At 54.3% G+C, this 16,163-nt stretch overlaps 1 protein-coding gene across 1 annotated transcript in view; it reads left to right on the top strand.

Annotated features, from left to right (window-relative positions):
• CACNA2D2 (calcium voltage-gated channel auxiliary subunit alpha2delta 2) overlaps positions 1-16,163 on the top strand; it is a 216,971-nt gene that overhangs the window by 175,332 nt on the left and 25,476 nt on the right. The window contains exons 5-6 of the mRNA XM_082059784.1: positions 7,959-8,003; positions 15,053-15,191. Coding sequence (XP_081915910.1) covers positions 7,959-8,003; positions 15,053-15,191 — 184 coding nt within the window. The remainder of the gene's footprint in view (positions 1-7,958; positions 8,004-15,052; positions 15,192-16,163) is intronic.

Here is a 16,163-nt window from a genome sequence, read left to right as displayed (position 1 = left end):
TGGCGCAACTCGCCCCGTGGTCGCCCATGCCATGGCACCAGTGCACCCCTCACATTGTCTCTCTGTCTCGTGTCACCCCAGGGCTGGGTGGCAGCTCAGAGTGACACAGTGGGCAGGGACAGGGGCACAGCAGAGCAGGCTGCAGTACAGGGCTGGTGTGTCCCCCTACATAATTTGGAGGGGAGAGAGGCCGTGTACTTCTCCCCCCGCACAGCGAGGGTCTCTGTGTATGTGCATCCACCTACTGGGAAAGGCTGGTGGAGGCCTGGAAAGGAGAGAGCCGCATCCCAGTGCCATGGGATGGGCTCCCACCACAGGACACTGGGATCACCCAGCACTGGTGTGATAAGAGACCACGAAAAGCTCCCAGTTTGCAGTGGCATGGCCAACCAGTTTTCCCAGTAAGACGCTTCTGGTCTTGGGCTCATATCCGGGGTCTGCAGGGCTCTGGGTGCTGCAGCTGAGACAGTCTGGCTCTGCTTCATGCAGAGCCACAGGGATCTGTCCCTCGAGGCACATCAGGGCTGTCCCCTGCTCTAAATGTCCCCAGCCATGTTCCCCCGCTATGGCAGCAGTGCTGAGCCCCCTGTGCAGACCGTCCCCAGCAGCAGATGGAGGTGCCAGGGCTGCAGCCCACACCATGATGCTATTTACCAGCTTTCCATCCTCTGTTTGCCACCCTGCTCAGGCAACAGACCTACAAAATGTACCTATGAAAACACTGGAAGGTCACATTGAGGTTTTTGCTGCCATCCTTTGTATCCGTCCTCACTGACAAGCTGCCATGCTGCCCGTGGGGCGTCCCAGCCGCCACCCCGTTCTCCCAGCTCCTCTCCACCTGCACACTCCACTTTCCTCCAGGGTTCTCCAGTGCCTTGGGTGCTTTTCCAGACCTTCAGCCCCATCCCAGCACCACTGGTGGGGGCTCAGGTGTCCCACACCCCCACAGCACACAGAAGCAGCGGCTGTGTGACCGGAGAGACGCTGTCAAAGGCTCAGGTCTGTGCCACCAGCCATGAAACAAGTCCCAGGGCTTTGTCATCACTGTGTGTTGGTCTGCTGGGGCAGCCAGAACTTTTTGTCCCTTTAAGGGACACTCTAACGCTGCAGAGAGCCATCCCCCCATTTATGTGTGCTTGGCAGGATTATATAAATTGCCTTTAAAAGTTGACTTCTTTATAAGCCATTTTCTGCTTCATAAAATGTTTATTACTGTTGTTTTTCTCACAGTTCTTCTTCCTCCCTGCATTTTCCATCGCTATACTGGGAAACTCACCCCTTCCTCTGCCTGCTGCCCCACTGCCTCCCACCTCTCCCCACCTTTCAGATTCTGGAGATGGATGTTTGAAGGGTCAGAGTCCAGCATGCCCTTTCTCCCTGTGAAGAAAAAAATAGCTATACATTGAGTTGTGGATGTAAGAGCTGCTGGGAATAGGGTTTAACTGCTGGGCACAGCACAGATGGTTTTGGGGTGCAGAGATGTGTGTGAAGGTGGCAGAGGGAGCACGAGCAGCCCCACACCGCTGCCCCTATCCATAACCCCCGCCTGCAAGCACACAAGCAAACAACAAAGCCCAGATAATTTCAAGCTCCATTAGAAACGAAACTCTGGGGGAAAAAGGATCACTGTTTGCTAAATGGGGAAAGACAGGAGGAATAACAGAGATTTCACTCCCGGCTGCCTGAGAAAGGTGAGGGATAAAGTGGGGGGAGGTGGCAGCAGGGCCGAGTGCCCCCCCACCCTGCACAGCCCTGGGTGCCGCATCCCTCCGGGCGCAGGGTGATGCCACCGGCTGCTCCATCCGGCATCACCGCGCTGTGCCCAGTGCATGTCCGCGCTGGCCGGGCACGTCACGTGTGGGCAGCGGTGGCTATTCCTGTGGGTTTGCTGTGGCGATGCAGGCAGGGCTTTGTGTTCAAAGCGACGGTAGAAGGACGAACACCAGCTCCTTATCCCCCTTTCATTTTTCTCCTCCTTTAATTACAGATCCTACTTATCGGCCAAGAACAGAAAGATTGTCGCCGTAACCTTGCACTTGCCCTTGTAGAAGGTTTACCTAAAAAGTTAGAAAATAAAATCAAATACTCTAATTTGCAGTCATCTTGCCATTTCAAACCCAGTTTTCATTACAGCACAGAAAGTGCATTGAAGCTGTGTTTATAACCCCCTTTTAGATAACAAATCACATTTTCTTTTGGCTGGCGAGTGTGTAGAATTGATATTTTTTTTTTCAGTTTAATGGGTTTGTGTGTTCAGGAATGATCTCCATCAACTGAGAGTCTTTATTGTGTTTGATATAATGTCAGCTTTCATTACGCTTGGAGAATTACTGTGTTAAAGCACCAACCTTGCTGCAGCGCCATTCTGGCCGCAACACAGAACACAAAAATCATTCACAAAAACCCCATGTTGGTGCGGTTCCCTCTTAAAAACTAAGGATGGGGCTCGAGAGGGCTCCCCTCACCTCCACTCTTGCAAGATGGCCAGGCCACCCGTGGTGGTCCAATGGGTGTAGTGGTTTGGTGCAGGGGCTGCCAGCTTTCCCCCCAGTGCTGCCATTCCACCCCAGCCTATCCCATCCCATCCCATGCCATCCCATGCCATCCCATCCCATCCCATGCCATCCCATGCCATCCCATGCCATCCCATCCCATGCCATCCCATCCCATGCCATCCCATCCCATGCCATCCCATCCGTCACCAGCAGGGCAGGGGGTCCCTGCCACCCTCTGGCTCTGGGTGGGTGCTGGTGTCCCCGCGGTGCCTGGGTGCAGCGGAGGGGAGAGGCAGCTGCATCTCATTCAAGGCAGGCTCAAAGGAGCAGGAACAGATGGGAGATGCGTGTAAAGAAGAATAGTCAGAGAGGCGTCATCAGATAAAACATCTTACTGGGGAGATGAAAAAACTGTTGATGGGTCACTTAAATATTTCCCCAGCTCTGTCAGAGAGGCAGAGGGAGGAAATTGCTTTTTAAAAGAAAGATGCCAAGGCAGATTATGATGGTTGTTCCCACCTGTCCTGGCTAACGTGTTCAGTCTCTGTGGCTGGATGGGATGCGAGGGGCCTCGCGTGGCGAGGGCAGCAGGAGAGGCATGGTCCCCACCAGGTTTGTCCTGGGTCCATCTGACAACCCATGATGAGTTGGGCCAGTCATGGATATTTTCCTCTTTCTAGGGACTGGCAAAGGATTCATCATGATGCATATGGACAAGGACAGTTCTAGCGCTGTGGAAATAAAGGGTACAGCCCCTACCAGCCACTGCCTGTGTTTCTTATGATGGCCAGAGCCTGGCATGGCTGTGATTGCAGGGAGGAATTTCTCCCAGGAATTCATCTGGTTCCTTTGGGAGCCTGTTCCTGGCTATGGCCCTTGCACCGCCCCATGGTAGCTGTTGCAGAAACACTTTCTTTGCCTTGTCACACAGCTGAGAAGGCTGCTGTGCTTCTGGCAGGACTGGGAGACCTTGGGCTGTGCCCTCACCTGGCTGAGAACTCCAGCCTCAGTTGCCAGCTGGAGCAAACTGGCCAGCACGGATCCATCCCCAGGCATGGCCATCAGCTCATCCCATCCCGCTCCTCCCGTGGGCTTGGCAGGGGCAATGCTGCAGTGGGAACACGCTGTGTCCCCATGTTTGTCCCCTGCTGCCACTTGGCCTTAGCGCAGACGTGAGGCTGTGGGTGCTGCAAGCGCCATAGGATCTGTGGGAACTGCAGGGTATCTTCCATACAAAAGGTGCAACTATAAGCAAAATCTGTTGCTATTTCTGTGTGCTTAATGGTTTAGGAATGTGAATAACTCCCTAAATATTCACTGCCTATTTTAAGTGCTGATGGCAGAGGAAAGAGCTATAGGTGAGCTGAGCCACCGGTGCTGCACGGGCACGCCAGCTCCTGTTGCTGTCCCCACCTGCTGAATTGCCCAGATGCAGATCCCTCTCACCTGGCTCATCCCCACTTTGGGGTGCCAAGGGCTGGGATGCTGGCCCTGCCTCCAGCCCCATCCAGCAGCTGGCAGATGGGCAGATGCCAGCTTGGGATCCAGTTTATCTTCCCCACCACCCTCCGACTTCCTCCCAACTGCCTGGAAGGCAAACTGCCATGGGATTTGGCTCTTCCAGAGCCAGTTAAATCTTGAAAGAGATTTCCTGACTGCAGAGATCACCTGTGCCACTCAAAGAAATGAAAGCCACAGCTGGAGGGCTGCGATGGACCAAAATCAATGCAGTGCTGCAGGAGCTGCCTGCAAAATCACCCTGAGGAGCTGCAGCATCCCCAAGGCATGCGATTGGCAGGGTGACCCTTACAAGATGACAGTGAGTGACCCTGGGGAGGACAACAGATCCACAGGAGAAGCGTTAGCCAACTCGGACGACCTTATAGAACAGCTATAGGGGCGGAGCGAGCCATGGCCCCTCTGCCGTGTCCTTGCCGGCTATGTATCCTAGCTGATGAGCCAGAGCAAGGAGCTTATCTGCCCCTGGCAGCCCCTTCTGAGGCTGTTTCAAGGTGGTGGCAGCTGCATGTGTGTCATGGTTTGATCAACACGTCATTACACTGCTGACTTGGAGGTTTGGTCCAGGGCCCCTCTGTCCTGACATCACCAGGCTGTGGTGAGATAGCAGAGCACTGACCTTTCCAGCGTTATTTTTAGTTGCTGTCATTGTTTTAGGTGAAAAAGAGACCTGTGCGAATGCTGTAGCAGGGAGGGGTGTCCCTCATCACCGACCTGAGCCCCCCAGGCCCGTCCTTGTCCTGGGTTTTGGTTCAACCCCAGTCTGCCCGTGCCAAAACAGAGTCTTCCCCTGAGCTGCTGGCAAGGCTCCAGCTCGCAGCTCTCCAGAAGTGTACAGTCTGGGTTTCCTTCATTAGCTTTTTGCTTGTCATTTTGGTGTAGATTCAGCAAAAGAGTGGAGCACGGGGCTGGTAGGGAGGGCTCAAGGAGGATAAGCAGGACACAGGGTCTCTGGGGAGGCTCTGGCACATGGCATCCCTGGAGCCCCATCCAGGAGGTGCCACCTGGGTCAAGCCTTTGCTGTGGGCTGCCCGGTGACACTGAACTGTAAGGGTTTGGTGCAGGCACGGGAGTTGCTTAGTGGCTTTGCTGGAGAAGCCCAGGCAATGGCTTCAGTGGCATTTGCAGATTGGGCTGCGATTGCACTGAACTCCAGAGTCATTTCACCATAACTTGCACTGAGGGTTCAGGAGACTGAAATAACCCTGTGCTTACCCACCAGCGGCACGGTGCTGGTAGTACCATTACACAGGTGCCATTTGGCAATTACTGCACGAAAAAACGGGCAGTAGTTGACATGTCATCAAGGAGCAGCACCCAGCATCCTCCTCCCCTTCAGCGTGAACTGGTGAGTGCTTTCTGCAGCTCGTCTGCAAGAGACAGGGCAATGTTTTGCCCTGAAATCCCTTGACATCTTCACCTCCTTGTTTTCTTTATTGGTATTTATTCTGAAAGGCTCTAGCAATATCAGTGCTATTTACACAGGCAGGGTGCTGGGTTTAACATGGACTGGAGGAGAAGGAATAGAGGATTACGTCAAGAAGGCAAGCATGGCTTAAAAAACAAATATCAGGGAAAGGAAATTGTAGGGCCCCTTGTTGCCTCGCAGAAGACCCCTGGTATCTCCCTGGAGGGTCTCCGAGGGCTCTGTCCCTCCTTCCTGGAATAAATTCCACCAGCTCCGCAGTTCAGGGACATAGATGCCCTGCCAGCTCCTGTGGGCTCCCTCACACGCCATGATTGCCCCCGCATCCACGGGCTGGTGATGAAGAGAGCAGAGCTTGGCATTGGGTCAGCATCACAGGGCCAGGGCCATGGTGACACTGACTGTCCTACATGTGCCATCTCATGTGCAAACCTCAGCGGTGGCATGAGAGGGGCCGGGATCTCACCTGGCTGCTCCTGGGGTCACCAAGGCTTGAAAAAGTGCATGGAAAGGGCTCTGTGATCCCTAGGGACACCAGTGGGAGCGACGTCCTTCCAGGAGGTCTGCTCCCTGTACCCTGCTGTGCTGTGCTGTGGGAGCACTGGAAATTGTGAAAACAGGACCAGGAGACCAGCATCACCTCACCGCCCTCCTCCCCACTGCAGGAGTGGGGCTGCCACGTGTTGGAGGGGATTTGAGGTTTTCGGAGGAGCGGATGGAAGATAAAATGAATAACAAAGCACCTTCTGGATGGCTGTTGTTAGTCACACTCACTTCTGATTAAAGAACATTAAACATGAAATTAGCTCGTTTGTGTTACGGGTCTCCCGGGGGTTCCTTTAATTAGGAGGTGCAGATGGCCAGGGACCCAGGGAGACGCAGCGCCAGCGAGGGGCAGGGGCAAGTGCGGGGCCAGGAGCGGTGCGAGGAGGGCATCTGAAGAGAAATTAATTCTTTTCTTTCCCTTTTCTTGTTGTTGTAAACCCCTCAGCATTTCACAACAAATGACAGATAATTAATAAGTACATTCCCTTAATGGCTAGGCTTTTTAATAGCAAAAATTGGAAGATGCCATGTCTCTGTTTTGTTCACTTCCCCCTCTTGGTGCTGCCTTATCACTGTGATTCAGGTCACAGAGCCCAAGGTGGGGACTGGTCCCTCTGCCCAGGAGGATGCTGAAACAGCTCTTCACAATCCTCATCCTAGGGGACACCAGCCCCACAGACGGCCAGAGTCTGTCCCCCTGCCACTGGTGCCTCCAAGAGAGCAGCATCCACACTCCAGAGGCTTTTCCGCCTCTTGGTGGTCTTCTTCTGGAGCAGCCACAGCAACAGACAGCTCTGGGGAGCAGGACTGTGGCTCGAGGACAGTGCCAGTGAGGGGCTGGTGACTGCCAGCTCCTGGTGCTGCCAGGGCAGCAGAGCGGGTGGTGCTGGCTGCCTGGCGCTCCGACCTGCTGCTCCCTTTCCCTGGCACAAGCCCATGGCCAGGCTGGTCTGGGTGTCATGGTGCCACCAGCCCCAGCACGAGCCCGTGGCCGAGCCGAGTGCCGCAGAGGCAGCAGCAGAGCAGAAGCAGGGAGGACAGGGATGCAGTGAGTGCTGTTAAGGTTTTGGTTGGGTTTCTGTTCTGCGCCCAGATCGCTTTCCTTGTTAAACAATGACAGCAGTAATCGTCCCAAAGCACTGCCGGTGCGTGCGGGGGGCAGGCTGGTCTGTGTGGTGGCTGCTGATGGCTGACTGAGTGACAGACATGTTAGTGCTGCGATGGCTGCTGGTGCGTCTGCATCGCGCTTGCGTCCCTGCACGCAGAGCAGAGTCTCCGAGTGCCCTTTAATTACCCCTTCTGATGGCACACGGAACACTGTTGTGACAGCATTGCTGCTCTCCAAATTGCCTCTTTAGGAGTTTCATCAGCTGCCTGCTTCCTGACGCGCAGGGAAGAGGAATCTGAGCAGACCTTTCTGCCTAAATAGTCTCTAAATACCCTAAATTAATGACGTGCATTTCTCCGTGGAAGTGAGGACCTGTTTCTGTGTGCAGGGATGGGAGCTCTGCCAGCTGCAGGGCTTCTGCCTGCCACGCCGCCGATGCCCGCCTGTCCTGCATCTCTCGATGCAGCGGGACTGAAGCGTCCTGGGCACGGGGACATGGTGCAGCCTCGCTGCGGGTGGCAGTGCAGAGACCGCAGTCATGCCAGTGGCACTGTCACAGGGCTGGTGGCCGCAGTGGAGGCCAAGTGGGGCCCTGCGCTGCTGCGGTTTGGTAGCAGCATGAGCGGAGGGAAGAACGCCAGGTGATGGCAGGTCCTTGGAGAGTGGATGAGGGGATGTGGGCTCCTGGCTGTGTCCCAGGGACAGCATGGGGTGGACAGGGTTCAGTCCCCAGCAATGTGCGGCTACCAGCAGCGTGGCAGAGGTGCTGAGGGGGTGAGCGAGGGACAAGGAGGGCGGCGATGGGGACCCCTCTGCCATCCCTGTCCTTGCCCGGCACTGACTCGGCTCTCCCTTTTCTCTGCAGGAGGAAGACATCGAGTACTACGATTCCAAGGCTGACACCGAATACGTGAGTACTGTCCCTGCTGCACCACTGGCAGAGTCACTGTCCCGGCCCGGGGCTGCCCCAGCACCGTGCCAGGGATGCATGGCACAGCCTTTGTTACAGCCAGCTAACGAGGCTCTGCGATGGGCATCGACCCGGCCCACAGTGGCATCTGTCCGCCGGCCCCGGGCTCAGCCACAGGCAGGTGGGCAGGTTGCTCTGCTGCCTGCAGAAGTTTCTAAAATTAAAGCTGACATCTGAAATTCAAATGAAGAGCAAACCTTTAATTAGAGACTGAATCTAATTCTCTGCCCCCACCCCACACAGCCATCCTGTGATTTCTGGCAATCAGTTCTCTAAATACAGACCCGACAGCTCCGCTCTCCCGGTGCTCCCAAGGGGGCTGGCATTTGCCAGCTCCTCCGCGTGTTGACGGTGACAGTGACGGCACTCAGGTCCGTGCTGTGCCGTGTGCGCCAGGAGCTCCACCGTCAATGGCTGCTGCCATGTGACACCCCACTTTGCTGCAGGTGACGGATCACCCTGCTCCTACATTGTGCTGTACCATGAGATCCTTCCAAAACAGGCTCACTGGGTAAATTATGCTCTCGGCACAGTGCTGCTGGGGAGTCAGTGCAGCGCGGTGTCCTCAGAACTCATTGAGAGCCCCAAGCAGAGCAGTGTGGGGGTTTAGGGGTGCCCAAGCCAGCACCGGTGCCCCATGACCGGTCCTTGCCCCAAGACAGAGCCAGCAGCAGATGTGCCATCAGGGGACAGTACCACAGCAAGAGGGGAAGACCAGCAGTGCATGGTGTTGGCACCAAACTACCCACAAACCACATGGCCTCATCTGAAAATAACACTTGGGTGACCCTGTGAGCCTTCAGAAGGCCCCAAGCAGAGCGGACAGGAGGATCCAGGCTTGATGGGGTCCCACCAGCTCAGACAATGTCCCCTGCGCCGAGCTGTGGCTCTCCCGTCACCCTGCCTTGGGGATGATGCCCCAGAGCTGGGGACAGGCTGGAGTGGAGGATGAGTGACTTTGAAGCAGAGTTACTGAGAAAACACCAGTGTCATTGTCCCCAGCTGGTGGCAGCAGGAACACTCCTTGCAGGGGAAGCCAGAGCCACAGAGAGTCTGGGAGGTGGGACAGAGCTGTCGGGGAGGTGCTGGGACCAAAAGGGAGGAACCCAGCTTTCCCAAGCAGGTCCCCCTGCTCAGAGTCCTGTTCATTCGGAGCAGAGGACATCTCCTGTGCCTTTCCCAGCCAGGGGGAAGGTGCCAAGGGAGGGAGGGGAGTATCCTGCTCTCCATGGCCTCTCCAGAGAGGGTGTAGCTAATGCGCTTAAAAAGCATTAAAACAGATTTTGGATAGAAGCAGTGTAAAAACTGGCTGGTGGTCGATGTAGAAGGAGACAACCTGGGGGGCAGGGCAGGTCCCTTCCCAGGGCATGAGTGGCAGGACAGATGCATCCATCAGGCCAGGGAGGGGACAGAGGAGCTGGATGTCCCCATGCCCAGTGTTACCTTGGCTGATCCCAGCTGCTCGTACCCAGCTGGTGTCAGCAGTGGCGATGGGAGCTGCCAGCTCCTGGCTGTTGGCTGTAGCTTGAGACGTTTCTACAGGTGAGGGGCACATCCCTGGTCATGTTAGGCAGGATCAGGAAATAGGAGGCATCTCCACCTCAGAGCTGTGCCCACCAAGCTCCCCAGTACACGGGACACCTGGGAGACACCATGTACCACAGCGTGGTCCCCAGCCCTTCCCCAAGGGAGGTGGAGTGTCATCGAGGAGGAACAGCCTTGCAAATCCATCACCAGCCACACCAACTTCATTCCTCCTCTGGGGAAAAATCAAGCAAAACTGAGAGTGTGCTCTTGCCTGAGGTTTGTGGGTTCAGCAGGAAGGGTGCTTCCCCATCAACACAGTTGCTGCATCCCAGTGAAACCCCAGCAAATTTAATTCCAGCAAAAATAATGAAGAGAAAAGGAGATGCTAAAATAAAAAAGGAGGGAGATGATACCTGAAGGTCTGAATGGAACTAAATACCCCTCTTTCCATCTTTTCTTCATTTAGCTTCAATTTTCGTATTTAAATAGAGCAGGATCTAGCTGAAATTGAGTTAGTTCTGATGGACAATGCCTATTCAACCTAACTGGGGCTTATTCACAAGCCTTTACGCCAGCTTTATGGTAAGAAAGAAATGAGCTTCCTATTCATTTTGCTTGCACCTCAGCTCCACTATCTTCCTAAACAGATTTTGGATTTCCAAGTGGTTTTTAACAAATGAGAACATCAGAAAATGTTCCTGGAGGTCCCCAAGGCTCTCAAAATGTTTGCAGAAGCAAAGTTTTCACCTTTCTCCCCTAGCAAGGGCTATGGGGTTTATCCAGGGAGAAGTGTTTAAATCAGCAGATGCACGCTGATCACACGGGTATCACAGGCAGAACAACGCAGAAATAAAGTGATTTTCCATCTTTAGTAGTATGTTCATGGCAGGGGATGATGCTTAAGTCACAACTGAGGCCAAAATCCCCTGGGATGTGCCATTCTCTGGTGGGAGCTAGTGGAGCCTTGCCCAGGACCACGGTACGGGCTTCGTTTTCTGCTTCACATCAGCCAGGAGCCGTTGGTTCCCAGGTTGTAAAGCGGCAGAGAAGAGGTTTTGCTCTTGCTGCTCCTCCTGTGGTCGGGGAGCTGTACCTGGTGGCATTACAGCATCCATCAGGGCCTGGCAGCCATCCCTGGGGACATTGTGCAAGCCCTGGCGCTCTTCCCTGTCCTCTCTGCAAGTGATGAGAAGTGGGATCATGTTGTTTTGTCCCCTCCAAACCAAACATCATTGCTTCTCTCCTGCAGGCAGATTGCAGGTGCAGGTAGGGCGCACCCCGAGCTCAGCCCCCCAGCACCCACCCACCTGCTCGGGATCCCTGTGGCGTGACAGTGACACCAGCCTCAGCACCCTCCGGCACTGGTCCCCGCTCAGGAGCTGCAGCGAGGAGAGGGAGGAGGGAAAAAAGAGCCCCAAAATGTCAGCAGCAGATGAAGGGTGTTGGAAAATTTAATCTTCCAACTTTCTCCACTAATGTGACATTTGGATTTCCTCCTGATAAGCTATCAGCCCCAGAAGTTTCTTTCTTTTGCCTTTTTTTTTTTTTTTCTTTCCCTTCTTCTCTCCTCTGGCTGGTAATTTAAAAATAAATGGTCTAGAAAGATCTCTAAACAGTACCTTTGGCAAAGATTTAAAAAAGTGAAGGGGGATAGGGGAGCAGGCTGGCGGGAGAGGCTGATTGTTATTTATAACCTGGGCTGCTATAAAAGCAGGAACGTGGCTGGAGAACACACCGTCTCCCTCCCTGGCGTTAAATTGCCGCATTTCAGGAAAAGCTGAGATATTTAAGAAGGAGAAAGGCCTTTTTGCATGAGTCTGGAGTTTCTCAGCCAGGGGGCTGGGGGCTGGCATTTATATTCATTATTAGTAGTAATCACGGCATGTTGATGTGAATATTTCACTGACTTTTCTGGACTTAGCATGGATGAGTGTCCCTGGGAAATTTAAAAGGATGTGTTGGGATCTCAGTGCGCTATATTCTTGCTGGGGCATGTGAGGGGCAGGAGGTGGGATGCAGGAATGCTGCTGGGGGGTTGCAGGAGCTCTGCAGGTGCCGGAGGTACCGGGGGGAGCACAGTGGGGGGAGGCTGCAGTTCCTCAGCTTCTCCAGAGCTGCAAACACCCAGCCGGCAGCCCATCACGGCCACTGCGAGCTGGATCAGCCACACGTGTGTCATCAGTGCTGCTGGTTCAGCCGTCATCATCAGCTGTGACGGCTCGTTCCCATGGAGATGAGTGATGAACGGGGGTGTCTGCATCCGCAGGAGCTGCCTGGCCAAGGCATCACTGCTGCGCCAGGTCCCATCCCCACTTCGAGCCACAGCTCCAGACCCCAGCACTGTTGGGGACCCCCTGGCAGTCCTTGTGCTCCCCTCAGCCAGCACCATCTGGATGTGATGAGGGCAGGTGCTTGTTGAGAGCGTGGCAGCCTCCAGTAAAGCTGTTGCGTGGTGCCACTGGTGCTCACTGGGTGTTGGGGCATCTCTGGGTTTTGCCCCCTTCCGTCATTTTAGGAAACTCAAGAGAAAATGTTGTGACTGGCAACCCGGCTGCTAAAGCACTGGAGGTGGCAAAAGCTCTTGGCGTGTGATGACTTCTTGCTGAAGCAATAAATACATATAATATTGATATATTACCATGGAGTCGATTTCTAATGGTGTGTAGCAAATAATATATTCAAACTGTAGCATCTATTTGTGTTATGTTGTACATATTGTAACAGATAAATAGATGTTTCCAAGTTCTTTTGAAATGTAATGATGAGAAATGCTGCAAAATCTGGCTGGGGGCCTGCTGAGATGCTCACAGTTAAACCAGTGTAAATCCTGGAGAACCTGAAGCATCTTCTCCTTTGCTCTAATATAAATTAAATGCTGAATTTCTTCCTCCAGCCTTCCCAAGGTACCTCCGTGTAGCCCCAACCTAGCGCCAAGATGCTCCCAGCACTGCCTGGTTTTACCTGCCTTCATCTGGGTGGAAATGACCCTATTTCAGGGGCCAAATTCAGCCTGTCTTACACAGGAATAACTCGATTGAGGTCGGGAGATTTGTGGATAAAGGATAAATGTAGCTGGGATAACATCAGCTCTTTTCTCGGGTCTGTTTGCCGTGCAGGTGTCAGTGATGCATGAAGTGTCCCACGTATAGATAGCTGTATATTTGTCTCTGAGATCTATACACGTGCCTCTTTACAGCTACGTGAATGAGCGCAGCCAGACAGCGCCCAACCTGGCAGAATACAAATCAGCCCCTTAGAAGTGGGTGATAAAATGGAATAATGATAAACAGAGGAGCAGGATGGGCTGGACCCAGGCAGGGTGCCCTGATGATTTGAGAAGGTGAGGGACAGGGAGGTGTCACCAGGACTTTGCTGGGCTTGGAAATAAAGGAGTTAGGCACCAAAGTAGTTTTTGGTGCTGTAGTTACCCTCAGGTACACGGCTGCATCCTGTCTAAAACCTGTTTTCAGCAGGTGCCTCTAAATCACCGGCTGGTGCTCAGAGAGTTTGGCAGGGACAAACTGTTATGTGTGCAGTCACTTTCCCCAGGGACCCAGATCCCCATGTTAGTGGCAGGTTTGGGGCTGGACCTGCTCTCCAGTGAGCCCACAGCCTGGCACACATCGCAACTTTGCAGAGGGTCCAGCAGTCAGTTTTGTGCCTTTTCTCTGAATTTACATGAAATTAAGAGCATAATCTGGATTTCAATCTTGGCAATATGGCTTAGGAAAGGTGGGGAAGGTCCCTGCCCACCTCCTGCTTGGCTACTGCAGCTTTAATTGAGTTCAGCATCTTTCTGGGCAGCTGGAGCCCCTACACGGGTATGAGCTTGAGCGCGTGTTTACACTCACAATCCATTGGCTGGAATTAAAGCCCAAACATCGCATGTCAATCCTGTTACTCTCCTGAGCTGTGGCGAATGCTTTGGCCACCCCTCACAATGTCAGGGGAATGTCACCACCTCGGTGGCTGGCTGGACCTGGCATAGGGGTGGTGGTATCTCAGTGTCATCTGCGCAGGGGAAACAAGGAAGAAGCTTGGATAGGTTTTAAACAAGCTTCGTAGTTTATTTCCGAAACACATAATTTTCCTTTAAATACATTACTTTTCCCATGAGAATTCAGATCTTTTGTCCCCTGGGTTTTGCAGAGAGGAGCCTGGCTGGTGGGAGAGCTGCTCACACTGGGCCATCAAGGACAGCAGGATGGGACCCTCCCCTACCCCTTGTCCCCACAGATGCCAGGTTGCTTTGCCATAGGACATTGTGGGGCATCCCTCCCAGGAGCATCGCAAGAGCCCTGCTTGCAGCTGCTCGCACCTCCAGTCATGTCTGCTGGCGTTTCTGCAGGGCTGATCTCCACTACCGCAATCAGATAACGGCCTTACATGGGCTCAGAGAGGCACTTCGTTGGATGGGGGGCACAAAGGGAGAGGCACCGAGCTGCTCCTCGAGGGGAATTCGCTCCCTCTCCAGGCAGCTCAGCAGCCAGATGCCCTTCTGCTCTCCTGCCACCCCTGCCCCTCTCACTTCCACAGCCAGGGCCATGGGAAGGCAGCTGGAGCCGTGCTGCACACCAGATCAGGCTGGGCACATCCCTGCCCCTCTCTGGCCTGTCCCTGCCCATGGATGGAGCAGCCAGCTCCATGCTCAGCCCTTCTGTAGTGGGGATGTAGTTCCAGGGACACAAAGGGCAGATACTGCATCCTCATCCTCCTTCTACCCTGAGCATCTCACAATGGCTGCAAACCGTGGCCGCTGGGCTCATGTCGGGATGCAGCAGCCTGGAGTCAGCACCTTCTCCTGGGCTTCTTTGCTCCTGGCAGCATGGTGGAGGCGATTTTTCCCAGTAAGGCCGCCTCATTCCTCCCACTTGCCCACATGTCCCTGTGCTGGCTCTAGCCCTGCCTGCAGCCCCGGCTGTCCTGCCTGCACCGCTCAGCACAGCCCTGCCTGCCGGGGGTTCTGCCCCCATGCCGTGCTGGCAGCCAGGCCCTGGGGAGAGGGGAGGGCTGGAGAGGTGAGGGAGCGCATTCCAGCACCGGCAGCGGGGAATTTGCCGTCTCTCCACTATAATTAAATATTGTTTGCATTGCTTATTGACAGAACGCTAAGCTGCACTCTGTTTTAATTTGTTCTTTGATAGTTGCCTTTTGCCACTAATTGATTTTCAAGGCTTTTTTGGGGGGTTTTGTTTGTTTGTTTTTTTTGTCTGATTTAATACTTACCATATTACCAAAGCCAGGGAAGCAACGGTACCTGGTGCTTGCCTTTGTGCCCACCCACTCCTGAGCCCCGCTCCTGTGTGCCACTGGCACTGGCACAGCCAAATCCAGCGTGGGAGCCAGCATTGCCGGTCTCTGTGGGGGGAGCATTTCGTAATGGGCTGTGGGTGGCAGCATTCCCAGCGTGTGTCCAGGGCTGGCACCCCTGGGTGACCTCACATGCTCTTCTCCTTCCCCAGGACGATCCCGATGGAGAAGAGATTGAGAGAGAGAAGTCCAACTCCTTGAAGCTTGAGTTTACCGATGATGCCAACTTCAAGACCAAGGTTAACTATTCGTATGCTGCCGTGCAGATCCCCACGGACATCTACAAAGGCTGTGAGTGCCCCCCCCCACCCACTCTGCTCCTCTCCGTGCTGCCATCTTGGGCTCAGCCTCCACTTCTCCTGTTCGGGGTGCTGCAGCCCCAGGGACCGTCACCCCGGAGTGTCCCACCTGGGTCTTGGTGCCAGGGCAGGCTGGTTCCCAGCCAGGCAGGCACTGAGAAGAGGCAAAGTCACCATGTCAGAACACAGGTGATGTGTCCCTCCAGAGGGACCCTCAAATAATAAGATGAGAGGAAATGGCCTCAAGTTGTGCCAGGGGGGGTTTAGATTGGATATTAAGAAAAACATCTTCCTGGAAAGGGTTGTCAGGCATTGGAACGGTCTGCCTGGGCAGGTGGTAGAGTCACCGTCCCTGGAGGGGTTTAAAAGACATGTAGATGAGGTTCTTATGGATGTGATTTAGTGCCTCAGTTATGTTAACGGTTGGACTCTATGATCTTGAGGGTCTCTTCCAACCAAAATGATTCTGTGATTCTATGAAAAGCTCAGCCAGGGCCCAAGAGGCAAATCAGTGGTCAAGAGCTAGGGAGGGATGGAGAGCAAAGGAGAAATTATAATTATGGCAGAGGGTAGAGCTCAGTTGTGCCCACGTGGTCATGACCACCTCTGTAAAAGGGCTCAGCAAAGCTCGAGGAGGTTCAAAGCAGGAGCCAGGGACAATCAGAGGGATGGAGCAGCTCTGTGCAGGAGCAATGACAGAGGTGTCAGCTCCCAGCTGGTAGGAGACGGCACTGAGTGGTGGGAGACGGCAAAGCAGGGCTGCTTCCTCGCTGCCTTTGGGCTGATGGGTTCTGAAAAGGGAGCAAAAGCAGGTGAAATCCAGCCAGCAGGCAGCAAAGGTGTTTGCAGGACAGTGCTATGCTGCCCCGGGGCAGCACCCGCTGCCAGGAACATGCGGGGGGTGTCAGCCCCGTGGCCGTGCCTCTGCGCTGCCGGAGGGCACGGGGTGCTCCTGAAAGGGGGT

Source organism: Streptopelia decaocto, assembly GCF_964273445.1.
Source record: "Streptopelia decaocto genome assembly, chromosome: 8".
Taxonomy (NCBI): domain Eukaryota; kingdom Metazoa; phylum Chordata; class Aves; order Columbiformes; family Columbidae; genus Streptopelia; species Streptopelia decaocto.
The sequence above is the reverse complement of the archived record's forward strand: the minus strand, read 5'-3'. Positions and strand labels throughout refer to the sequence as shown.